A 26486-nucleotide genomic window follows, 5' to 3' on the forward strand; every position below is an offset into this window, starting at 1 on the left:
TTCTTAGAGACTTCACTCTTTAAGAAAGAGATTGACGGAGCCATACCTCCAAAGGGATTTAAAATGCTAACCTTGTAGATATATGATGACACTTCTGAACCCTTTGATCATTTAGAACTTCATAGAACTAACATAATGGTATATAAGGCATATGAGGCTATTATGTGCAAAGGTTTAGCCATTATTTTGAAAGGTGTAGCTCAATCTTGGTATAATAGTTTAGAGCTGAGGTCAATCACTATTATCAAGAAGCTCAGTCACTTATTTCTATCCTGATTCATGAGTAGCAGAAGAGCTAAGAAAATGACCCTAAACCTGATGTCAATTCATTAAGAGTATAATGAAACTTTAAAAAGCTATGTCACGCATTTTAACATGAAAGTTTTATAGGTCAAAGACCTAGAATAAATGATCGTTGTTGTCACATTGACCAGTAAACTCAATGATAAAAAGTACCACTAAAAGTTGACATTATTGCTGGAACCATTAAAAACTCTGGCCGATGTTTTGTTGATAGTAGAGAAATATGTCAAAGCTGAAGCTCTAATGAAAACAAATCGAGCTAAAAGAGGCTTATCTCCTCTCATTGACAGTTGAGGTGAGAGAGGCTCATCATTCCTTTTCGATCATAAAAAAGACAAGAAATTCTACGATCTTCCCCTAAGAAATATAGGGCTAAAAGTCCTAGTTAAGAAAAAAGCTCATTGCAATGAATACCTCTCATAAGAGGATTTTGATGCAAATTGAAAAAAATCTTGATTTTAGATGGCCTAAGCCACTAAGATAAAATACAAGGCAGGATTTGACCAAAAAATACATCTTTCATCGGGACATTGACCATAATGCATAAGATTGTATCAACCTAAAAATTGAGATTGAAGCTTTGATTAAGCTCGATCAGTTGAAAAAGTTTATCGGACAGATAAGCTAAGATCAGTTTAAAAAAGACTATAAAAATTATCACATAACGCCCAATCGGAGTATAGAGGAAAGATCAAATCAAGGAAGAAAAATGCCTAAAAGGAAAAGCTAAATTAGGAAGAGGGTCGAGCTAACAACAGCAGGCCAATTGTCAAAGTGATTAATGTGATCATAGGAGGTAGCTCTACCTCAACAAAAAAGAAGTTCAACTCGGGCTCAATAATGACAATAGGCTCATTGGCTAAAAAAAAACTTGAGAAACAAGTCGATCTCATTCAGTTTGAAAGATTTGAAAAGGATCCAACACCCACATGATGATGCCATAGTAATCGTAGTCTTAGTGCACAACTATGTGGTCAAAAGAATCTTATTTACTAATGGGAGTTCCACTAACATTATGTACAATGACTGTTTTAAGAAAATGAAGATCAGTGAAGACCAGATGAAGTTGATCCCTACAACACTAGGTGGGTCTGAAAATGAATAGGTGCCAGTAAGAAGAACCATCAAGCTCTCGATCTCTCTGAGAATAGAGCTAAAGATTATCACCTCAGTTGTAGAGTTCATGATAGTAGATATCTCATTTACCTACAACATGATATTAGGTTGACCTAGGTAGTCTGTTATGCAGCTTATAGGCTCAGTTCCCCACTTACAAGTAAAATTTCCAATGTCTCCAAGGGTTAAAGAAGTTTGAAAAGACTAGTTCATAGCACGATAATGTTATGTTACAATGATAAAGGGTAGAACTAAGAAGTAGATCGGCAGCTCAACTAATATCAAAGTGGAAAGCAAAGAGGAATCAACATAAAAAATTGGCGAAAAACAAAAAAAAAAAACTATTGATTTAAGCACAAAACATAAGGTCAACCTGATAGAATCATGCTTTTAAGCCGTTCAGAGCTCTTAAACTTCGTAAAAATTTAATTTTTTAAATTTTTTAAGACAACAATAAAAGTGATCGAGCTCTTAAGTAGGCATAAAAAATTAATGTTACTTAGAACAAGCTAACACATTAGCCAAATCATTTCTACTAATATGTTTAACAAGTTGTTCAATATACTAATCATTTTGTCAGGATCTGTTTTCACAGAAAATGATCCAAACCTAATGGAATAAAAAAATAATCGATCAAAGGCTGGACTCAGATAAAAATTGACCTAAATTAGCTTAGTACCTCATAACAATTCTATTTCGGAACAATACTCCTCAAAAATACATGTAGATTGAAGCTAAACTCTAACATAAGGACCAATTGATTTAATTTATAAAAGATAATGCAGACTTATTTGGTTGGACACCATCTAATATACCCAGGATTGATACTAAGGTATTGGTCTACAGACTACATACTAATTTTGATGTCAAACCAATTCAACAAAAGAAAAGAACTTTTACCCTTAAAAGAAAACAAGTCATTAAGGAAGAGGTTGACAAATTATTACAAGCTAGCTTTATCATGGAGGTTTACTACCATGAGTGGATAGCCAATATGGTTCTGGTTAAAAAGCGCAGGGAAAAATGAAAAATGTGCATGGACTTTATTGACTTGAATAAGGCTTGTCCAAAGAATAACTTCTTCCTCTCTAGCATAGATCTGTTAGGGATGATAGTGCCAAGCATATCTTTCTCAGCTTCATAAACACTTATTTCGGCTATAATCAAATCAAAATATTGAAAGAAAATGAGGACAAATTAGCTTTTATTATTGAGAAATGCTTTTATTGCTATAAAGTCATGCTTTTTGGATTAAAGAATATGGGGATGACCTACAAGAGATTGGTGAATAAGGTATTCAAGGACTAAATTTATCGTAATATGAAAATATATGTAGATGATATGATAGTTAAGAGCAAAAGCTTGATCGAGCATCTGAAAACCTTTAAAAAAACCTTTAACACTTTGAGAAAGTACAACATGAGACTTAACCCAAGCAAATGCATTTTTTGGGTTACATCGGATAAGTTTCTTAGCTAAGTGATCAACCAAAAAGGGATAAAGGTAAACTCAGAGAAGGTTCAGGTGATTTTAAAAATGAAAGCATCGATTTTAGTAAAAAAGGTACATAGGCTAATAGGCACAATAGTTGCACTCAATCGATTCATGTCTAGAGTAATAGAATGATGTCTACCATTCTTTAAAACTTTTAGAAATGTCTCTAACTTTATATGGACTCCTCAATGCCAAAAATATTTTGATGAACTTAAAGAGTTCTTATCATCTCTACCTATCTTATCAAAATCTAGGACTGGTAAAACATTATACTTGAATTTGGCTACCATAGATCAGGTTATCAGCTCGATCTTACTTTGAGAAAAAGAGGGGAAAAAATGATCGATCTATTTTGTAAACAACGTATTGATAGGGCTTAAAGTTAACTACAGTAGTATAAAGAAATTGGCCTATGCCATGGTCACCTCGATCAGGAAACTCAAGCAATACTTCCAAGCCCACATGATCCATATTTTGACCGATCAACTACTAAGGCAAGTCTTACAAAAACCTAAAATGTCGAAAAGGCTAATCAAATGGGTAATAGAGCTTAACAAATTTGATCAATAGCTTTTACCTAGATCGATATTAAAGTCGTAGGTGTTGGCAGACTTCGTAGTGGAGCGCACTTCGATATAAGTGGAAAGATAGCCTGACAAAAAAAAAGAAAACTTTGGATAAGGATGATTGAAAGCTTTATGTCGATGGATCTACTATAAGCTAGGACGGAGGAGCTAGCCTCATTCTAATAAGTCTGAAAGGGCTACAGTATCCATAAATCTTAAGATTCAAGTTTAGGACATCTAATAATGAAGCAAAATATGAGGCATTGATAGCAGGCCTAAAGTTGACAACTGAGTTGAATGTTCAACAAATAACCACTTATAGTGACTCCTAACTAGTTGTTGGTCAGATAAATAAGCAGTTCGTAGCTTGAGATAATGGAATCCAAAAGTACCTTCACAGAGCACTAGCCTTGATAGTTGGCTTCAAGAAAGCCAAAGTGAAAAAGATATCGAGGTTAAAAAATTCAATAATAGACTCCCTATATAAGTTGACTTCAAGAGCAGCAATGAGAAGCCTGAATGAAGTTCTAGTAGAGGAACTAGTGCATAAAAGTATCGAGGATAAGCTCATGGGATAGATCATAAAAAAAAACCTAGAAAATACCAATCAAAACATACCTGACCATGGGAATGTTACCCGATGAAAGAGTCTGGGCTAAAGCACTGATGATCAAGGCACCTAGATACATGATGATTAAGGAAAAATTATACATGGGATGAGATCCTTTATCCTACCCTACTTGAGATGTGTTGATGAAGAGGAGTTAGAGCATGTCATGAAAGAAATCCAAAAAGGACTATGTGAAAAACACCTCAGACCTCAACCTTTGGCTTATAAAGTGCTAAAGCAGGGTAATTGTTAGCCTATTATCAAGAGAGATGCAACCAAACTAGTGAAAAAATGTGACAAATGTCAAAGGTTTGCCTATGTGTAACATTTCCTTTCGATCGAGCTCACTCTTTTCATTAGTCCGTGGCCATTCATGTAGTGGATGATTGGTGTCCTTGAACCATTCACCCTAGCCATAGGTTAGAGGAGATTTGTCTTAGTGACAATAGATTACTTCACAAAATGATTGGTAGCCAAAGCCTTAGCCACTACCATGGAAGTGCAAGTTGAAAAGTTTGTGTGGAAAAGCATAGTCTGCAGATTCAAGCTACCTCAGTCCATAATAATAGACAATGACAAATAATTTGATAATCTGATGTTCAAAGAATGGTGCTCAAATCTTCACATCAACCTCAAGTTCATGTTGGTTACCCACCCTTAGTTCAACGGGTAAGCCAAAGCTACAAATAAGACAATACTAAAACTTTGCAAAAGAGGCTCAATGCAGCAAAAAAAAAATAGGCTGATGAGTTATTAGAAGTTTTGTGGGCCTTGAAGACAACCACAAAGGTCCTTACTGGTGAAACCCCATTTCATTTGGCTTTTGAAACAGAAGTTATAGTGCCGATTGAGATTGACCTACCGAGCTTAAGAGTTGAATTAGCATCAGAAGAAAAAAAAATAGACACTTAAGGCTGACTTGGACCTCACTGAAGAACAAAAAGACATAGCTTTGACTCAAATTGTAGCCTACCATCAAAAGGTAGCTAATTATTATAATAAGAGGGTCTAGCATATACACATCAAGGAAGATGACTTGGTACTTAAAAAAGTCGAAGCTTCAAGGATTGATGATCGATGTGGCAAGTTAGCCCTAATATGGAAGGACCATATATTGTAAAAGAGGTTATCCACGATACAACCTACAAATTAAAAAATCTAAACCACGACATCATCCCAAGGACATAGAATGCAAACAACTTAAAGGTTTTATTATCAGTAGCTCAGTGTAAATCGAGCTCACACTTGTACTGTTTTATGAATAGCACTGCCACCCCAAGTATATGAAATTCAAATCAACTTGATTACTAGTAGATCAAAGCAAATTGAGCTTACACTTGTGTTATTTTATCTTAAGAATATGAAATGCAATTAAAGGTTTATTATCATTAGATCAGTTTTAACTGAGCTCACATATGAAATTATTTTTAGTAAACTTGTCTACAAGTGATTTAAAGTCATTTAAAGAAATCTGACTTGAAACTCATAATTACATTAATATGATCTAAAGTAATTATGCAAGTCTACAATCTAATTATCTATCTTTGGATCGGTAAATCGTTCTCGAACTAATGCAAATAAAGAAAAAACAACAGTAAAATTGAGCTGTAACTTAAAAAATTTTCCTTTCTATTCTGATGCAACTCATTATATTAATTGGAGTATGGGAGGTCTTCATAAAAACCTGATTTCAAAATTTTACAAAAAGTTCATAAAAAGTTTACAAAATAAAAAACAAAAATCATTAAATTTATGCATCAATAGTGGCAGCAGCGGAAGGAGTACCCTTACCAGTGGTAGTTGGAGAAATGCACTCATCAGCAGTAGTGGGAAGAATGACCTTAACTTCAACAACCTCTACTTCTTCCTCTTTTATTCCTATGACAGTCTCTAACTTTTCTCTAAGCTTGATCTTTCTCATTTTCTTCTTTTTTTTTATTTTCTTTTTCATGTTATTTAGGTTGATTTGGAACAAACCTTAATATGATATTCTTGATATCAATATCAAAGAGGTTGAGGTTGAAAGTGGAGAATTTGAATTACACCTATTCATTGGCTAGTTATAAAGCATCAAGAATGTTCTTCTTGGAGAACTCTACTTCACCCAAAGATACTCATTGAAGGTTTTATACTTTTTTTCAGCCTTAATCTATAGGTTCTCTTCCCTTTTGCCTCAAGCATCCAACTCAGACCTCAACCTCGTAATTTTAGCCAAGTATCATTTAGTTTTAGCTCAACTTGTTCCTTCATCAATTTGGTTGAGGCTTTGTCTAATGAGACGACCTTCAGCTTTGCTACCAAGTTATCTTTTTTTTTTCTCAACTTTGTCTCCTTTTTGTGGGATGCAGTAAAGCTTGATCTGACGTTGCCTAGTGCTTTCAAGCTCTTTTGTGCTTTTCAAAAAAGGAAATGATATCTCTCTCAACTCTTAGCATATGCCTCATTACAAGATAAGCATAATGAAGAGTTCGATTGTTATTCTTCATGAGCCGAGGTGGAAACTTTTTTTGGACTGCAAGAAAAGATCTTAAACTTAGAAAAATAAAAAAAATAGTATAAAAAAAACAAGTAGAGGTTAGGAGATACTCATCAAGGGAAAGAACTACGACTTTGCGAAACCTCTTAGCAACATTGGGGTTGGAGATTGGATCATTTGTCAGAGCAAACTCCAACCCCAATGTTATTCTTTTTGAGCTAGGTTTTAGCATACTAGTTGGGGTTCTTAAGAGGAGTGGATAACACCTCCACCCATGATCTTTTGGCATGAAGGGTGGTACTTGTGCTGACATGGAGTATAGGTCTTGACCTACCTTAGCTTTTAAATTTTGACCTAAGAGAATACGAGGTATGGCCGTGCTGACTACTTTGTCTCTCTTATATAACGGGGCCTGGAGTTGAATTTTTTCCCTTTCCTTCTCAGGCCTTAGGGCATATTGATATAGGGTGACATTAAAGTCTTCTTTAGCTTTAGCTATATCTGTAAAATTAAGCTAATAGTTAGTTAAAAAATTAACTTAAGACAAAACTTGACAAGATTACCTTAAATTTACCCTAATTTTTGTACTATTTATTACTTTTAGGGAGGTCAACCTATGAGCATTGATAACGAGCTCTCCTTATGTGTAAAATCTACAATTTTATCTCGATCTGACAAATCAATGAAGGAAAAGGCCATTAGTGCATCCACAAAGGAATGGAGTGTACTCTTTATTTCCTAAGCCTCAATCTCAGGCTTACTATCTTTATTGAGCTTCTGTTTTGCAAGGCATAGGAAGGGCAGCTACCAGTTCTTTATTGAACTCGGGAAATCGATCAAAATCTTTTTGTTTGGTCGAGTTGTAATATAAAACTACCACTATCACTAAGATATTTTTTAGGAGAAAAGAACTCCTTGATAGATGGAGACAGTGAAGAATATTTAAATGTTGACAAAGAATAATAAAAGCGACTATGTACCGAGCAACATTTTGGGTGAGCTGAGTGATGGTTAAATTATAAAAATTAAAAATTGAAATGAATAAATGATAAGTGAAACCTTTAGATCGATGAGGAATGAATCCCAGTATACATATAGCTCATATGGCTCTACTTATTAGTGACTCGGTCTGAAAAACTCAATATTATTATACTATATCCCTCTTTGAGAAAAGGGAAAGTGGTACACTACAGGTGTTTTGGTTTTTAGTGGCATTTTTTTTTTACTGTTTAGTGGCATTTATTAACACCACTATAAAGTTTGTGGCGGTTGTGAAAAATGCCACGCAGAATGCCGCCTATTCACACTTCACGAAAACTAGTGGCGTTTTTAAAAAAATGCCTCTAACTTAGCGGCGTTTTCTGATACAAACGTCACTAAATTTAGTAGTGTTTTTTGATGCAAATGCTACTAAATTTATCGGCGTTTGTATTTAAAAATGTCGCTAAATTATGAATCTAGTGGCATTTGCATAAAAAAAAGTAGCTAAATTTAGCGACATTTGTGTTTAAAAATGCCACTAAATATAACGACATTTTTTGATACAAACGTCACTAAATTCAGCATTTAATGGCATTTTTAAATACAAACATCGTTAAATAAAAAATTTTATTTTTTTTAATTTTTTTTAATATTTATTATTATAATTAAATACAAATTGTTAAAAGAAATAAAAATGAATTTAAATTCATAAACCGAATATTATAAATATTTAAATATCTAAATACATAATTTGTTTCAATATGCATGTAACACAAAGTTTAATATATGTAATAACATTCCACTTTGCATTTGTTTTCTTCTTGCCTATCAACGGACTCCATAGAAGGAGTTACACTTGCTTTTAGTGGAGCCTACAATGCCTATTCATCCTCTTGGGTTCCACTGCTAAAGAGAACATTTCTCCAGGAACCTCAAAATGTGTTGTCAGAATTGCATCACAGTACATTTCATTTATCTTATCCACAACTTCATATTCCATCCTGATTGAAAAATGTCATTGGGTAAGCTATAAAAAGTAGCATAAAATTTGTAATGCAAGATAAAATCAAGGAAGATATACAAGATCTCATTGATCTACACCTAATTGATGCTAAAACAAGTGCTCATAAATTGGAATTGAAAAGATCAATTAAGGAACCAAAAGTAAAATTGATCTGAAGAATAAACAGTGCAAGAAAATACAAGAATTAACTAAAAACAACTAAAATATAAAGTGAAATTCAACCAAAACTCATTGAGTTGATGAAAGAAAAAATTAGGTCTAGAAGCTTATAATGAAAATGAACTTGAAATGAGCTAAGAAACAATTCATCAATCAATTTTGCTACAAAATTCAACAAGAAAATGATAGCAAAATAGAGAAAAACCAGCTTAATGAACTAGCAACTCAAGTGATACTAAAAACAGAGAAAAACAGAGCATTAACAATTAAATCTATCCAAACACTAAATGAATTCATGAAATGAATGCAATAAATTAAAAAATAAAAAGTAAACATGTAAAACTAAGAATGTAAAATATGAGAGAATCAAATCGAACAATTAGAAGGAGAGAGGATCACCATTCATCAAGTTCTCATGCATGGATTGCTTCTGCCTTTTGGATTCACCCTTAACTTTGAAGAATTACCTGTACACGTACAAATGGAATTTGAGGTTGAGTTTTTATTGGATTATAGCATTGTGAACTACGAATCTAGGAAAAAAAAATTGAAGTAAATCAAGCTAGAATTCACTGAGTCTTGATTAAAAGACTAAAGATAGGTCAGGTGCACAGTTTTGAAACCAGATTTGAGTTCAATGTGAATTTTACAGAATTTGAAAAGGAAATCATGAGAATTTGTAAATTTCATTATGAAAACCTTAAAGAACATTCAAAAAAAGTGTAGGAAACCTAAAATTGTAACAAGATTCAATTAAGAAAACTAAAAATGACAGCAGATCAGGTTCTAACAAGAAAAATGAAAGGTAAAATATCAATGTTGTGCTCAATGTTGTACCAGCAAAGATATATGGAAAGCATAAACTTCTTATAAGACAACTGATTAATCATAAAATATGGCTTAAATAAGGTTCAAAAAAGTATGAACAAGCATCAACAAATATCATACAGATATTCACGTGAAACAATGGCCTCCCATCTCAAAACCCCTCAGCTTTTGACAAATTATTAAAAGAAGTTCTTTTTGTAATAGAATACAAGATTCAAGTACATTATCATGAATTTATACTTTCATATAGTTCTCTTGATTTGAAAGATCTTCTTTCAAAATAATTACATTTCTCGCTTCCTCTCACACTCACCTAAGAACATTTAGCACATTAAATCAAACAGCAAGCAAAGATTTCTATATTAAACCAGCAGACATAAAGCAAGAGTCAAGGCAAAGTATTCACATATAGATGTGAGATAAGTGAGAGCAACCTTGTGCTGAGTACTCAAAGAGCTTTCCAGCAGCTGAAAAGATTGAAAGAGCTATCTCAGCATCGTAAAGAGTGGAAAACTCATAAGCTTTCTTGAAAAGTCCTTATCTCCTTTTTGAGAAAGTCACCTGCCTCATTGCTACGTTGTCAATCTTCTTGATTTGAATTTTCTTTCTCACCATTCTCTTCCAAGAAAAAAGTTAGGGAAAAAAAGGAAATTATAGAAGAGAAAGAGAGGGTTTCAATTTTGAAAAAAAAATTTAGCCGCATTATTTCGTCACGATAGTGGCGTTTACTTTAAAAAATGTCACTATTTACAAAAAGGATTATTCAAGGCATTTTTTGAAAAAAAATGCCTTCAATAATCCCCTCCAATTTTTTTGAGAGGACTATTGAAGGCGTTTGTTTGACCAAAAATACTTTCAATAATCTCCTTTAATTTTTTAAAAAAGATTATTAAAGGCGTTTTCTGTAAAAAAAAATACTTTCAATAATCCCCTTCATTTTATATGATAAGATTATTGAAGGCATTTTTGATCAAAAAATACCTTTAATAATCCTCTCTAATATTTTGAAAAGCATTATTGATGGCCTTTTTTTTAGTCAAAAAGGCCTTCAATAATCACCTGTAATTTTTTTAGAGAGGATTATTAAAGGTGTTTTATGTAAAAAAAAAAAAAAAAACCTTTAATAATCCTTTCCAATTTTTTATAAGGGATTATCAAAAGCGTTCCAAGCAAAAAACGCCTTAAATAATTTGCTCATAAAAAATAAAGATAATTATTGAAGCCATTTTTTGCTAGAAATGCCTTCAATAATTTCGTTAAAAAATTGTAGAGGATTATTAAAGGTATTTTTGGTAAAAAAAATTCCTTCAATAAATTTTCTTATCAGTAAATCTGTCAAAAATAGAGTAGCATTGTTGGTTAGAGCATACGATTGTTAATCATAAAGTTATAGGTTTATTCCCTCATTTCAGCATTTTTTAAGATTTTTGAGAAAGATTGAATTTATGACCTTATGATTAACAATCGTATGCTTTAACCATCAATGCTACTCCATTTTTCACAAATTTATTGACAAAGATATTTATTGAAGCCGTTTTTGACAAAAAAATACCTTCAATAATTTCTTTCAATTTTTTTAAAAGGGATTATTGAAGGCATTTTCTACAAAAAAAAAAAACCTTCAGTAATCCCTTTGAATTTTTATAAGGGATTATTGAAGGTGTTTTAGGCAAAAAACGCCTTGAATAATCTGCTCATAAAAAATAGAGGCATTTATTAAAGGCGTTTTCTACTAAAAACGCCTTCAATAATTTTCCTAAAAAATTGTAAAAGATTATTAAAGACGTTTTTTATCAAAAATACCTTCAATAAAGTTTCTTGTCAATAAATTTATCAAAAATGGAGTAGTACTGTCGGTTAGAGCAAACGGTTGTTAATCATAAGGTTGTAGGTTCGATCTCTTTTTTCAGCATTTTTTAGGTTTTTGGTCAGAAATACTTTCAATAATTCTCCTAAAAATTTGAAGTCGAATATTAAAGGCATTTTTGGTCAAAAACGCCTTTAATAATCTCTTGACAAATTCAAAAAATACTAAAAGAAGGGATCGAACCTATTAACTTATAATTAATAACCGTATACTCTAACTATCAATGCTACTCCATTTTTCACAAAGTTATTGACAAGGAGATTTATTGAAGGCGTTTTTTACAAAAAATTCTTTCAATAATCCTCTACAGTTTTTTTAGGGGATTTATTGAAGGCATTTCTAGCAGAAAATGCATTTAATAATCACTTTTATTTTTTATGAACAAATTATTCAAAGCGTTTGTTGCCTGAAACGCCTTTAATAATCACTCCAATTTTAGTAGATAGGATTATTCAAGGCCTTTTAGTCAATAAACGCCATTAATTTTTGTCTTTAATGGCGTTTATATGTATAAACACCGTTATTTGAATATTTAGTGATGTTTGGATAATAAACGCCTAAAGTTTTACAAAAACACGAAAGATAACGGCATTTCTAAATGAAAGGCCACTACAAAACTGTCGTTAATATGCCATTTTGCTATAGTGGTACATAGAGCTTAACGTGATTAGCTAAATATATGTTAGGATAGTCTTCAAGATTTGCTCTACCCTTTAGCTCACTCATCACTTTTTTAGAGATTATGTCGAGGTTACACAGAGTATATATAGGGACCTCAACAAGTTCGTCTTGCTCTATAAGACTCTTCCCCTTGCCATCACATTTTTTAGTTAAAGTACTCTCTTTCTCTTATTCATCTTCGAAACCCTCATCGTCAGAAGCATCTGACTCTAGAGTAAAATATGGATCTTGAGAAAAAATAATGGATGAAAGTAGCTTGATCCTAAAAAAAGAGGGACAAGTTGAAGACCCCTTAGGAGAGGATGAGATGTCAAGAAAAACAAATTGAAGGAAAAGATAAAAGTGGTATGAAGTGGAAAAGATTGAACCTCAAAAGGGAAAATACCTGAAAAGAAAGAAAGATCAATAATAGAAGATAAACCAACCTAAGAAATGGGAAAAACAATTAGATTTCAAAGTTCAAAGTTGATTTGAGCACACAACTTTTCAATGCTCAAAACTCGCTCGTCTTTTGCCTAAGCATTCTCTTTATTGCATTGCTGCCCTTCCTCAAACATCAAATTGAACCAATAAGCTATCTTTGTATAGTTACGACCTCTAATAACAAAAAGGATCAAATCACCATATTACTACTCTTGCTAACCTCCTATTGGCTCTACCTTATAGCTTTTAGTCTCTTCAAAACTCATACTATAAGACATGATTAAAAGTAGATACTAAAGTAAGCATAGAAAAAAACTTTGAAAGCAAGAAAGTTACAGAAATAAAAAATTTTAGGTCAAATTGAGAACAAAGAAAGTGAAAGATAGAAAATTGAAGCCTCATAAGCCTTTTTATATAGATGTGCTTCAGTCTAGAAGAGTGGCATGATCCTCACCACATGTTAGTGCATGGGTGAGTAGACATTTTTTCATCTTTTTACTTTAAATTCCTTATTCAAATCGTCTCTTTATTCATTTAATGTTATTAGACTAGCCTAATCGGATGAACTCTAGATCGAACTAGTCAAACCAAATAATTGTCAAGGGTAAACTAAGAGCCCGATTCACTATCAAGATTCAAAAAGAAGGCTTATGTCTAAATTTTTAAAATAAAACACAAGTCTCACCACAGCCTTACAAATTTCAGCAATAATCTTGAATCACCCCAGACAATTATCATTTCAGTAATCTTTAAATCAATTATGCACTCATCTCAAGACAAATGCACGAGATTGGATAACCATTAGGTCAAACGGTGGTTTAAATTTAGTCATCATCTTAAATCGACCTTCCTTACAACATCAATTTTTAACAAAATATGTAGCCATTTGCCCCACACCGGGGATGTTGATAAAAAATTTGGTGATCTAATACTCAAAAAGCTTGATGGGGGATAGAATATTAGAGGCATATAATCATTAAAAAGGCATATTGGTCTTTTTTCCCTTCTTTGTCTTCAGCAGACAACTTGGGTTACCTTGGTCATTTGTGTTGACTTGACATGTTAGATAGTTTGACACTTCTAATGCTACCTCAGCTTGGCCTTGTCCTAATTGTCCTTTCTTTATCCCTCTCAGCTTACCTATAAATATGAAAATTCAGGCCCATGAAACCAAGTTCATCTAACTTATACCTTTATTTCATTTTTACTTTTTCACATCTTTTTTGACCCGATCCTTATTGACTTACACATTTGTGTGCAAACGCAGGGAACACCCCTGTCTTTGCCTTTACCATTCTTTTCATTTGCCTTTATAAAGATACCCTCAGGTTGTAGTTCGACACAAACAGATATGATCAAATTTCTAGCTTCAATGACATGAGGCTCCCTAAAGCTACTATTTTTGCTTGCAGAACCACTCCCAGTTATTGTAGAAGTGCTTCCATTGGTGTTATTGGCAACAACCTTAACCACATTATTTGAATCAGATAGATACTTTAAGTGGATTACTAAGGAAGTTAAAGCCAACTTATTGTTTTTATCATTTTATAACAATAGATGGATAGATGAATGACAAGAAATGTAAGAACCGTAAAACTTGTAATAGGAGCAACTATTGAAACAAATGTGTTTCTTCTTAAACCTTTTGTTTTTGTTAATTCCACAGAAGAATAATGGGATTAGCACCTAAACCTTTTGATGTGGGTTAAAAATTTAGGGATTTTTTGTTGCGTGAAGAATTTATTCAGCTTTTAGGATTTTAATTGTTTTTTTTTTATTTTTATAGTTTTTTTTGTTAATGATATTAAGATATTATTAAGTTTAAGAAAAATTTGTGTTAATGCTAATATAGCTTTTTTGTAGTCCACAAGGCCAAAATTTGTAATACACAGTAGCATTAATAATGTTAAAAGCCAATAAAAATATCATGTCAGTAGCCACGTTAGCTATTTAAAGGATAAAATTTAACACTGTTAACAATTGAACTGAAATTTTTAAAAAATAATATTATAAGGATTAAATTCTTTTAAATAATATTAAATGGACTGAATTCTAAAATATCGATAAGTATATGGACCTATATCATATTTTTACCTAAAAAAATAAAAATGGGAACCCAAACTGCATATATCTTTAGCTAATGTCAGTGCATGATGCCATAATGCCATTCTTTGACTAAGAAAAAAGCAAAATACAATTGTGGAAACAAAGAGAATAGAAGAACAAAAGCATGATCATGCAAAATCATTCAAAAATATTTTCATCTCTTAATTTTCCTTTTTGAGAGTATTGTAATTTTGTTCTAGCTTTGTCTTTTCAAAGCTAAAACTATTTTGATAATTGATATTCTATATCTTAATATTTATTTTTTATAAAAGTTTCAAAACTTTTATTTTTTAACTTAATATAAGAGTTTACATCTATAAGTAGATTTCAAATATAATTATGTTTTTATAGTCTATTTTTAAGACTTTTTATGTCACTTCATAAATATTTATACGAATCTCTTTCATCATGGGCACTATTAATAATTTTTTTAACACGAACAAAATTATTTCCACCACTCAAATGGATCAAATAGCATTCCGTTTGCTATTATTAAAGTTATCATATTCATAAGATCTTTGAATCACTCATAACTTCCAAAGTAAATATACTTTAAAATTTTCACTATATTACAAAACTTTTAATAAAACCATAGATAATAATCATTTTTACAATCCATGAATTAGACCATATATATAACAAAAAATTACAACAACGTGATCAAGATTGTGGCATCAATTTTAACTTATGGCTATTCTAAGCCAACCATACTAATCCAAATCATACCTACAAATCATGTAGATTTGGCTATTGAAGTTATCTCATTTATAGAGATGGCTTTTAGTGAAAACCAACTATCTCAAATATTGTCATGAATTTCCAATGTATATATTAATTGTTTAATGGTCAATTCCAAGTTCATGATTATTGAAATCTCTAAACTTGATTTCAAAATTTTATGAGAACTTTATTTCTCCACTATTGTGCAACCTATATATCTCTGTTATTTACCACCTTTAATTGGTCATAATATTTCGGGTATATAATAAATTCAAACTTTACTCATAGGACCAATATGCTTATGTAAAATAAAAGTCCATAATATAGTTAACTCCAATTTTAAAAACTTCCGCAATCATTTTGTGATCAATATGTTCATATCTAGATTACCATATCAACGCAAGTAATGAAATATGAATCCAAAGAATCATTTTCATAAAATATCATAAACAATAATTATAATATGAGTTCTACTCATATTTCATTTAAAAACTCGTAATGAATTCATATTGGTTAAATAATTGATTGGCTAATTCCAAAGCTTACGGTTTTCACAAACTAAAATTATTATCTAATCCTATATGTTCATATGGTGTATAACCAATCACATCCTTGTCATTATCATGAAATTCTTGAAAAGCTCACAAACTTGTGTACTTTTCATTTTAACAGCTTACAAAAGGCCTTTTTTTTAGTATAAGAAGTAAAAATATCTTCATTGTTTTAACAAATAATGTATTAATTGGATGAATGCATTCTATCTCCATAGCCTCTATCTTTCTTATATGTATAAAAAAAAAAAATTAAATCTCATTCAATTCATTTTCTTAATATATGGCAAACTATACTAATGTTCTCCATGTCATCAGAAAATGGAACCAAATACATACATGTATTGGTGCCTTTAGAACATTGAATTTGCATGTTCTTTTCTAATTCATAAACATGGCTAATTAAACATTGATGAGCATCCTTTAAAATGCTAGTAATCAACAAATGCTTCAATATTTTTAATGACATGCCTTTTCTTTTAATTAATATCCCATATGCGAAAAGCAACAATGCTTTTGTGTACCCATTGATTAATTCCTTGACGACTATTTATAATTTCCATTTTGTGATTGTTTACTTCTAGTATAATACACTTAGTAGTTAAATAAATGTCACACTACCCATGTTTATGATAATAACAATTATTTGGTTTATTATCCACCAATTAATCCATGATACATCAAATCTTAATAATAATTATTCATATACATCAATTTAATTTTAATTGATTTCATGAAAATTGAGCACCTGTCAAAATTTGAACTAATAATAAATTAAAAAAATCAAACCTTTGATTTATAAAACGACCAACAAAGATATAACCATACAAATAGTTTAACTCAATTTATTATCTTAATTTTAGTACCATAATTGAAAAATAAAACTAATCTTACAACCAAATTTTATTTTCTGTATATATTCTCTACTTACATCCCATTTTTTATGAAAATTAACATTTTGGTCCATAGAAAGATTAATTTTTTGACACTTTGAGCCTTTTCTAATATTGATCTACAAATAATGCCAATTTCTTTTCCATATATCTTCCTCATGTGAAATATAAATTTCTCACAATTGTCTTTAAATTATTAAAAAATAAATAAGAGAAGAGAAATAATAGAAAAATTTTTTGACTTTGAGGCATGAAGAAACCTTTCTTAAAGGCAATTATGCCTTTAAGATACAATAAAACCTCAAACTTTCTAATCAAAAGTAGTAAAAATAATTATACTGAAATATTTATTTATAATAAATAAATAAATATAAACTTTTATTCATATAGTTATAACATTTTGTATAATCATTACTTTTATGAACAATAATTTATTTATATTCAAATAGTCATAATCATTTGTTAAATAATAATTGTTTTGGTTCAAACAAAATTATTTAAAATATAAATAAAATGAATACAAAAATTAACTTTCATCAATAATTAAATCTTTTTATCAAATGTGAGATTCACCACATTCTAAATTATCAATAAAATCATCCGACACTATATTTCATTCTAAGATATAAAATGTGAGAACATCTAATTTTTGCGGAAATCGTGGAAGCTCCGGTCAATATTTGTACTCCCTTATTTTGCTATTTGGTGTTATGCCATCGGCCGGAACCAGCCAAAGACCGCACGCTTCGGCAACTTGTATCTAAGTGACACCATTGCACGCACGTTGCAGTTGTATATAGATACTGCTGGCTTAATCCAACTTCCATTTTCATCTTGATCCTAGCCTGCATGAAGTCTTGACCTACTGACTTTTTTCAGCAATTACTTTGGCAACAAGGCTTGTTCAGGTTTTATATCTTAGACATCGATCCCAGGCTCTCTTGGCAAAGCATATCAGCTCTAGTCACAGACATCTGTGCTCTAAAGCATGTTGAGAACGTGAGGACAAAAAAAAAAGACTGCACATAGACGCCTGGGAGAGTTAGAATCATCAGAACTTGCATGATCAGCAAAACTAATGTCAATGTTCAACTGGAAATTAGCTACTTTCAGCGTTATTGCGTTTTAGGCGTACCCAAGGCGAATGACAATACTCAACATGAAGGGTCACGATACATCAGACAAAACCTGGCAAAATAAGTGTCTGATATGAGAAATGCAATTGATTGGTTACGGCCTTAAACTTCAAGGCATGTTTCAAAGGCAATCTGAGGAATATTTTATTTCCAATTTTCTTTGTTACTTCTTACAAAGATTTCCGTAGTTTTTTGTATTCTAAGATTTTCTTTAATATTAGATTTCATCTTATCCCCAACTTATATTCCAAGATCGATTAATAATTAATGCTTGAGGATAAAAACAAAAGTACATATATCTATACACGTAGCTCAATAGTATACAACAGAAAATTAATTGGATTTATATATTATTTGCGTGGATAATGGAGTTTTAATTTCTGTAATTTAAAATTATTGAATTACCCCAATTTGTACATATGCACCGCCTTATTACGTATACGATAATGATATATCCTTGCAATTTTCAATAATCACTCAAGTTATTATGGTTTTATCTTTTATTACTAAATTAATTTTTTTAATTAATTAAATTCCTCAAAATACATGCACACGTACCTCTATAAAAAGCACACAAACTAGCTATTGCAAGAAGTCATATACAGTGAGAAATTAAGAACACAAAACCCTACTGATAACTTCCTTTCAACCAAGAAAATAATTGAAGCAAAGGCTTTCAGTTTCAGTGTGATGGTGAGAATCAAGCCTTTCAACTTTGAAAAACCTTAGTTTCATGGCTAGCTACTTTTTATGAATGTACATTAAAGGTTTTCTTGATATCCCCTTCTTTCTTCTCTGCAGGCATTGCTAGTTATTGCTTTTTTTATTTTGAACTTTGGTTTTGGGATTGGTAATTGCCAATCCCTTAATGTCATCAATTTTGGGGCTGTTGGAGATGGAAGAACAGATGATTTACTGGTAAATTTTTCATCTTTTTTCAGCTTAATTTAAGCTGCATGTACGTACAATATTGTACATGCATGTTTTTTTGTATACTGCATATAGTATATTCCTATTTAATTATATTCTTTTTGCTCTCTCTCTCTCTCTCTCTCTCTCTCTCTCTCTCTCTCTCTATATATATATATATATATATCTACACGATTATATCTGATCTTACTAATAATTATGTGTTGATTTTGAATATGTAGGCTTTTTCAAAAGCTTGGACAGCTCTGTGTGCAGCAACTAATAATCCAACCTTGGAAATCCCTTCCGCCAAAACTTTTTTGCTGAGTTCTAAAATTGATTTTTCCGGTCCTTGCAAGTCAAAATCCATTCATATTAAGGCAAATAGCGCAGTTACTTAGTTCATATTCATGTCTTTTCTTTTTTTTTTTCAACTTTTGCATATACTATATAAACATGATTTGAACCTGTGAATAAATTATTACTTTTATATCAATTCAGGTTCTGTGAAAGAAAAAAAAAAAAAAAAAGATTAATTCGGTTGTTATCCTTGTCCGCTAGAATATATTAAAACCACGTTATATTATAGAAACTTCAACCAATATTGGCTCCTCTTGTTTTCTATAATTTATTTATTTATTTTATATAAATTTGTAACCAAAAGAATAATATGCTTGGCAAGAGGAAAGGGTTAACTAAGATTTGCATTCTATATTTTTACATATATATATATATATATATATCGTATATGTTAATTAGGTTTATGATCTTTTGTTTATTTATAAATTTATTTATCAATTGCTCGAAAAAACAAAAAAAAGAAAAAAGAAAAGAGCTAAGCTTAATACACGAACAAAATTAGTACTTGAGTTATTGAAACATATCTATGATTAATGGTGATAAATTTTCAACCTTTCTTACCAAATTTTCATACAAAAAAAATGTCCTACTGTATACATATTTTCAGGTCCTTGGAAACATTATTGCACCAAAAAGCAATACGTGGACAAAATGTGATAATGGTTGCTGGCTATGCTTCTCAAACGTAGCTGGTCTTACTGTTGATGGAACAGGCCAAATAGATGGCAACGGTGCTGCTTGGTGGAATAAAGTATAATGCATGCTCAATTTTGCTTTTATTTTACATTTTATTGTCCATTAATTAATTAATTATAAACTGACTAAATAATTCTTCTAATTCAATTTATTTTTCAGACACCAAATGAGTGTGCACCAACAGTAAGTTTGTCTTGCATATCATAAAGTTGAGATTAATTAATTTCATAAATTATCTTAGCCTATTAATTTTTTTTAAGAAATTCATTATTGATGCAGGTTATTTCTTTCGAGAATTGCAATAATCTTAATTTTCATGGAATCACTTCTTTAAATAGTCCTGGAAATCACGTAAGCGTGAATAGGTGCGAGGAAGTGGATATATCACATATTCAACTAATTGCACCCAAAGATAGTCCCAACACTGATGGGATTGACATCTCCTCATCCACTGCTCTTCGAATTTCAGACTGTTTCTTCGGAACCGGTATATATATATATATATATATATATATATATATATATATATAGAGAGAGAGAGAGAGAGAGACTTACGTATTTTTATATAATGTTGTTTTCACATTGTAAGTATGCCATTTCTTAAAAATTATTATTTTGTTTATAATATAGGAGATGATTGCATAGCTATCAATGGCGGTTCCTCTCATATAAACATCACCCGTCTTACATGTGGACCAGGCCATGGAATTAGGTAATTTTTTATTAATTAATTTAGCATATATATATATATGAATTTTTTCTAAAATAATTCATCAACTTCTGCGTATGATTGTAGCGTGGGAAGTCTTGGAAAAAATGGGAAAAACGAAACAGTGGAATGGGTGCAAGTGGAGAATTCTATCTTCAATGGAACTCAAAATGGAGCTAGAATCAAGACATGGGTGGTAGTTATTTTTATTATCATTCTTAAAAGATTGATCAAGAAAACTTCTTAATTTCTTCTCAATAACATTAATTTTTTTTTTATTTTTTGTTCTATATACAGGGTGGTGCTGGATTTGCAAGGGATATTTCCTTTGTTGGCGTTCAACTCATAAACGCTGAAAACCCGATCATTATTGACCAACACTATTGTCCTCACCAAACATGTCAACCTGAAGGGGTAAACATATACAATTCGTGTTGGAATTTTTTTTTTATCAATAAAATTTTACTAATTAATTAATTATAATGTATACATGCAGAAAACAGCAGTAAAGATAAGCAATGTGAGATTTAGTGGATTCGAAGGGACATCCGCTACTGAGGTAGCTATCAAACTGGATTGCAGTAGTATAGTTCCTTGCACTGGTATCACTCTAAGCAACAATATGATAACTTCATCAACTCCTGGAAAGAAGGTAAAAGCTGAATGCAATAATGCTCATGTCTCTTCCACCTTAACAACTCCCTCAGTCACTTGCTTAACACCCAAACACATATCAGTTATTACTCCAAAGCTTAAGGAAAGTACGTACGAGCAGTGATCCAGAATGTATATTTATCAGCCTAATTTAGATAGATAAAAATTACTATATACTATCATTGATGGACCTATTACATATATATATTGTCTTTGATTAATGGCTTGCAAAAATTAAGTATCATATGTATATACTCTGGAATCGCAATAAATATAAGGCAGCTTTTGGATATTTAAGAAATTTCTGTATTTGAAATATATCCATCTTCTCTGATTGGTGTTCCCTTGTGCGACTCTTCCCTTCTCCATCCAATTCTTCTTCTTGGATCTTAATTTGTTAATTATTGCAAGGAAATTGGGTGAGGCCTTTGCAACTTGAAACTTATATATAGGGATAACTCAGGTTTTGTCATTAAAAGTCGAGTTTCTTACGCATCATTAACGTTTGTGGTGTCACTTCCTTGTTTTAAAGACTCTGACACTACAAGAAAATGAATATTTAGCAACTGTCCAACCGCCAATCATCATAAAAGGGAAGTTAATTTACTACTTGATATACTTTTTGTAATTCTCGTTAAGGCTTATCAATGAGGAGTAAAACCTCAATATAAGGGATTGTTTATTTAATCCACCAGGGTAAAGCCTTTTCTCAGGGTCAAGCTCACCATTCCTCAATCCACTTGTGACAGCACTGTTTATATAATTGAAAGTGTCCCCTTACGCAAGGGATTCTCTTAACAAATTTGTTACTTAATTGTATTATTCATAGATTTTTGTCCAAGTTTGCTCATATATAATTAATCACAACATTGTGTCAACAAATAAACACAAACTTTGTTCAATTCTGCTTCGACATGAATCTCTTCAATCTTAATAGGTGGAAAGTTTCTATTTTTTTTAATTCATTTTCTTCCACAAGCAAATAATTTGGGTTGCATCGGGCCTTTTGCTCTTGAGATAAAGTAAAACCCTATTTTGGTTCTTGTTCAGTTGATCATGCAAGAAACGTTAACTTGTATTACTGTTAAGAGGTAGAGATATCAGAAAACTTGAGAGAATTCCACTTATAATATTCCATATTGTATATTCTAATTCCTGTCCGCATACGCAAGACCGAGATGAAAAGAAATGAAATACTACTCGGTTTCAACTACAATATTAGAGAACTTTTTCAAATTTATTGCTCTGATCTTCATTTTTTTTCGGGACAGACATATGATATATCCACTCAGCTACCGCAATTCGATTTTCTAATGGATGCTGCAAATCATTCAAGAAATTAAAACGAGTCAGTTTCTTCACAAATGCAATCAGTGACACAATTTATCCAAAAAACAATAATAATAATTGATAAAGCAAAGTAACATATAACGATAATTTCTGCGGAGATTGAGAGATTATTACTTCTTGCAATCGTCGGCGGAGGGAGCAAGGGGCATGGGGAAGTCGATATTACAATGTTTGAGAACTTGCTTAGCTCTATCAGGCTTATATCCGTCAAATACCGCATAATAGTGAAGACATTCACAGATATCCTTGCGGGTTTTGGGTTTGGTAATGCCACCGACTGTGTTAGACAAACCTATGCAGCAATTAACGTCCGGTGTGGCTGCTTTACCCACCAAGTAGGGCCTGCAATACTTTAAAAAATGCACAACCCAGTCCTGGCATGTTGCTTCCGTATCTGCATTCACAGAGTTATTACTAACAACCAAAAACACTAACCCTAAAACCAACAGAAACCAAGCTGAGAAATCCATCGTTTTCTTCCCCTTTTCCAACCTTAATTATTCTCGCTAAAAAAGATAGTAAAAATTTTTTACTTCTGTTGGAGCATTTGTTTGTTATATGCGGCATGCACTGTGTACTTATTTATAGGTCCGTATCTGCTAAAATGATTTATTGAAGTCTAGAGTTATTGTATTAATGGAATTGATTAATATTTATCGTTGTCAATATACTCCATTTGGACAGTCTTGCTGTGTAGGTTAATTAATTTACCATATTTTAATTGCTTGAGTGGAATCCCATCTGTCATTAATTAAATTTGCAGTCAGAATTAGTGATTCTAAACACAAACGGTGTTTTCTTCTGAGGATTTTAATGGTGGCATCTTATTTTGGAATGCTCCTCCTCACATCCTTCCTTATACAGTTTTACATGTGGACCTTATCACTAGAAGATGTTTGAAGGGGAATAGTGTACCAACTATTCCTCTATACATTGAAGATTGAATTTGAAAATCAACCATTTACTCAAAAAAAAATTAAACCTTGTTGCCTTACCTTGTCATGACAAGTGTAAAAATGAGTGGACTTGTTGGTCCAAATGAAAATCCATGTGACTAAAGAAAAAAAAATCAAAATGTGCCATAAATTCCTATACTCGTTGATTTTTAAAGATTTAGTTTCTCTAATATTATTTAAAAGAATTTAATCCTTATAGTATTATTTTTTAAAAATTTAAGTCCAATCATTAATAGTGTTCAATTTCATCTATCAAATAGTTGACATGGCTACTATCGTGGTATTTTCATTGGCTTTTAACATTGTTAATGATGATGTGTATTACAAATTCTAGCCACGTGAACTATCAAAAAGCGACATCAACATTAACATAAATATTTTTAAAATTTAATAATATCTTAATATCATTAATTAAAAAAAACTCTAAAAATTAAAAAAAAAGATTGATTGAAACCCAAAAAGCTTAAGAAATTCTTTACACAACAAAAAAAATCCCAACATCTTCAATCCTAATCAAAATCCCACATGGAATAACCCAAATGTGAAACCAAATAGTAGTGTCGAACCTTTGAAAGAACGACAATTTTAGCTTGAAATTCATCCAAAGCCTTGCTTGTAAACACATAAGCCTTCATTTTTTTAACTACAATTTGTGTTCCATCATCTAGTTCCCCTTTATAAACTACACCAAAGCCACCATGATCAAGTTCATTTTTAAAGCGAAGGTTTTTTTTACATTTCTAAGAACTTGAACTAATATTGTTAGGGGCATATAATGGTCAAAAGGGTATAGTGATTTTTTTTTCCTTTCTTAATCTTTAGCAGACAAGCAAATGTACCATGATCATTTGTGCCGACTTGATATATCAGGTCGGTCTAACATGTCCAGTGCCACCTCAACTTGGCTCTATCTTAATTGTCCTTTCTTTGTCTCCTTAAGCTTACCTATAAATATGAAAACTTAGGCATCATAAAACCAAGTTCATCTAACTTATACCTTTCCAACCTGATCCTTACTGACTTGTGCATCAGAGTGCAAATGTAGGGAATATCCCCTGCTTTTGCCTCTAATTATTCTTTTCATCTCTTTTTATAGGAAAACTCTTAGGTAGAAGCTTGGTACAAACATTTGGTTTGTGAAGTAGGAGACTAGCATTTTCATAACAGTCGAGCACAAAACAATGCCATCTAGAAAAAGAACCTAAGAGGAAGGAGGGGCAGCCGTCCCGACTGGAATAGAAATTCATCGAAGCCAACATTCTGTCCGCCTAGCTCAACCACAGGTAAGGCTAAGAATGGAGCAATTTCAAGCCTGGATTGAGCAAATACAAGCCCTGAAATAGATGCTCCAACCCATAACCCCACCATAATTCTCCAAAGTGCTAAACCTAGTCACATTAGATTGAAAAGCTATTTCGAGCAGTCGAGCTATGAAAAAATAGAAGCCTTCTTGATCTTCAAAAGAGAAAAGCACACCAATCCAACCCGTTACTGTCCCAATTAAAATTTTACACATGCCACAACCTAAAAGTCCAAACAAATAGACCACGAACCCTAACTGAACAAAGACTTGAAAGCTCGGATGTAGGCCATAGAGAAAGAACTAAAAAAACTAGTAGCTTTTAAGGATGAGCTCAAATTCTTGGAGACTTCACTCTTTAAGAAAGAGATTGACGGAGCCATGCCTTCAAAGGGATTTAAAATGCCAACCTTGTAGATATATGACAGCACTTCTGAACCCTTTGATCACTTAGAATTTCATAGAACTAACATAATGGTATATGGGGCATATGAGGCTCTTATGTGCAAAGCTTTAGCCACTATTTTGAAAGGTGTAGCTCAATCTTGGTATAATAGTTTGGAGCTGAGGTCAATCACTACTATCAAGGAGCTGAGTCACTTATTTCTATCTTGATTCATGAGTAGCAGAAAAGCTAAGAAAATGACCCTAAACCTTATGTCAATTCATTAAGAGTAGAATGAAACTTTAAAAAGCTATGTCACGTATTTTAACATGAAAGCTTTATAGGTCAAAGACCTAGAATAAATGATCGTTGTTGTCACATTGACCAGTAAACTCAATGATAAAGAGTACCACCTAAAGTTGACATTGTTGCTGGAACCATTAAAAACTCTGGCCGATGTTTTGTTGATAGTAGAGAAATATGTCAAAGCTGAAGCTCTAATGAAAACAAATCGAGCTAAAAGAGGCTTATCTCCTCTCATTGACAGTTGAGGTGAAAGACGTTCATCTTTCCTTTTCGATCATAAAAAAGACAAGAAATTCTATGATTTTCCCCTAAGAAATATAGGGCTAAAAGCCCTAGTAGAGAAAAAAGCTCACTGTAATGAATACCTCTCATAAGAGGATTTAGATGCAAATTGAAAGAAATCTTGATTTTAGATGGCCTAAGCCACTGAGATAAAATACAATGCAGGATTTGACAAAAAAATACATCTTTCATCGGGACATTGACCATAATCATAAGATTATATCGACCTAAAAAATGATATTGAAGCTTTGATTAAGCTCGATCAGTTGAAAAAGTTTATCGGATAGATAAGATAAGATTAGTTTAGAAAAGACCATAAAAATGATCACATAACGCCCAATTGGAGTATAGAGGAAAGATCAAATCAAGGAAGAAAAATGCCTAAAAGGAAAAGCTGAATTAGGAAGAGGGTCGAGCTAACAACAGTAGGCCAATTGTCAGAGTGATTAATGTGATCATAGGAGGTAGCTTTACCTCGACAAAAAAAAAGTTCAACTCGGGCTTAATAATGGCAACAGGCTCATTGGCTAAAAAGAAAAAAAAACTTGAGAAACAAGTCGATCTCATTCAGTTTGAAAGATTTGAAAAGGATCCAACACCCACATGATGATGCCATAGTAATCGTAGTCTTAATGTACAACTATG

General features: G+C 31.8%; 1 protein-coding gene across 1 annotated transcript; it reads left to right on the forward strand.

Moving 5' to 3' along the window:
- The first annotated feature begins 17860 nt into the window (after window positions 1–17860).
- On the forward strand, window positions 17861–21563 carry LOC149511358 (putative polygalacturonase At3g15720). The gene is made up of 11 exons (XM_089755163.1): window positions 17861–17989; window positions 18517–18627; window positions 18736–18852; window positions 19086–19235; window positions 19811–19954; window positions 20059–20082; window positions 20179–20386; window positions 20530–20611; window positions 20696–20804; window positions 20906–21022; window positions 21105–21563. Exons 1-11 carry the CDS (start codon window positions 17861–17863, stop codon window positions 21384–21386), a joined length of 1473 nt encoding a protein of 490 aa, XP_089611289.1. The 3' UTR covers window positions 21387–21563.
- The last annotated feature ends 4923 nt before the right edge of the window (window positions 21564–26486 follow it).

Source organism: Durio zibethinus, chromosome 26, assembly GCF_047325235.1.
Source record: "Durio zibethinus cultivar Kanyao isolate XHJ-2024 chromosome 26, ASM4732523v1, whole genome shotgun sequence".
Lineage (NCBI taxonomy): Eukaryota > Viridiplantae > Streptophyta > Magnoliopsida > Malvales > Malvaceae > Durio > Durio zibethinus.

Coding starts and splice junctions, on each gene's coding strand:
- LOC149511358 (XM_089755163.1), top strand. CDS start 17,861: ATGATCAGCAAAACTAATGTCAATGTTCAACTGGAAATTAGCTACTTT. Junction 19,236..19,810: donor ATATTAAGGCAAATAGCGCA/GTTACTTAGTTC, acceptor ACATATTTTCAG/GTCCTTGGAAACATTATTGC. Junction 20,805..20,905: donor CTAGAATCAAGACATGGGTG/GTAGTTATTTTT, acceptor TTCTATATACAG/GGTGGTGCTGGATTTGCAAG.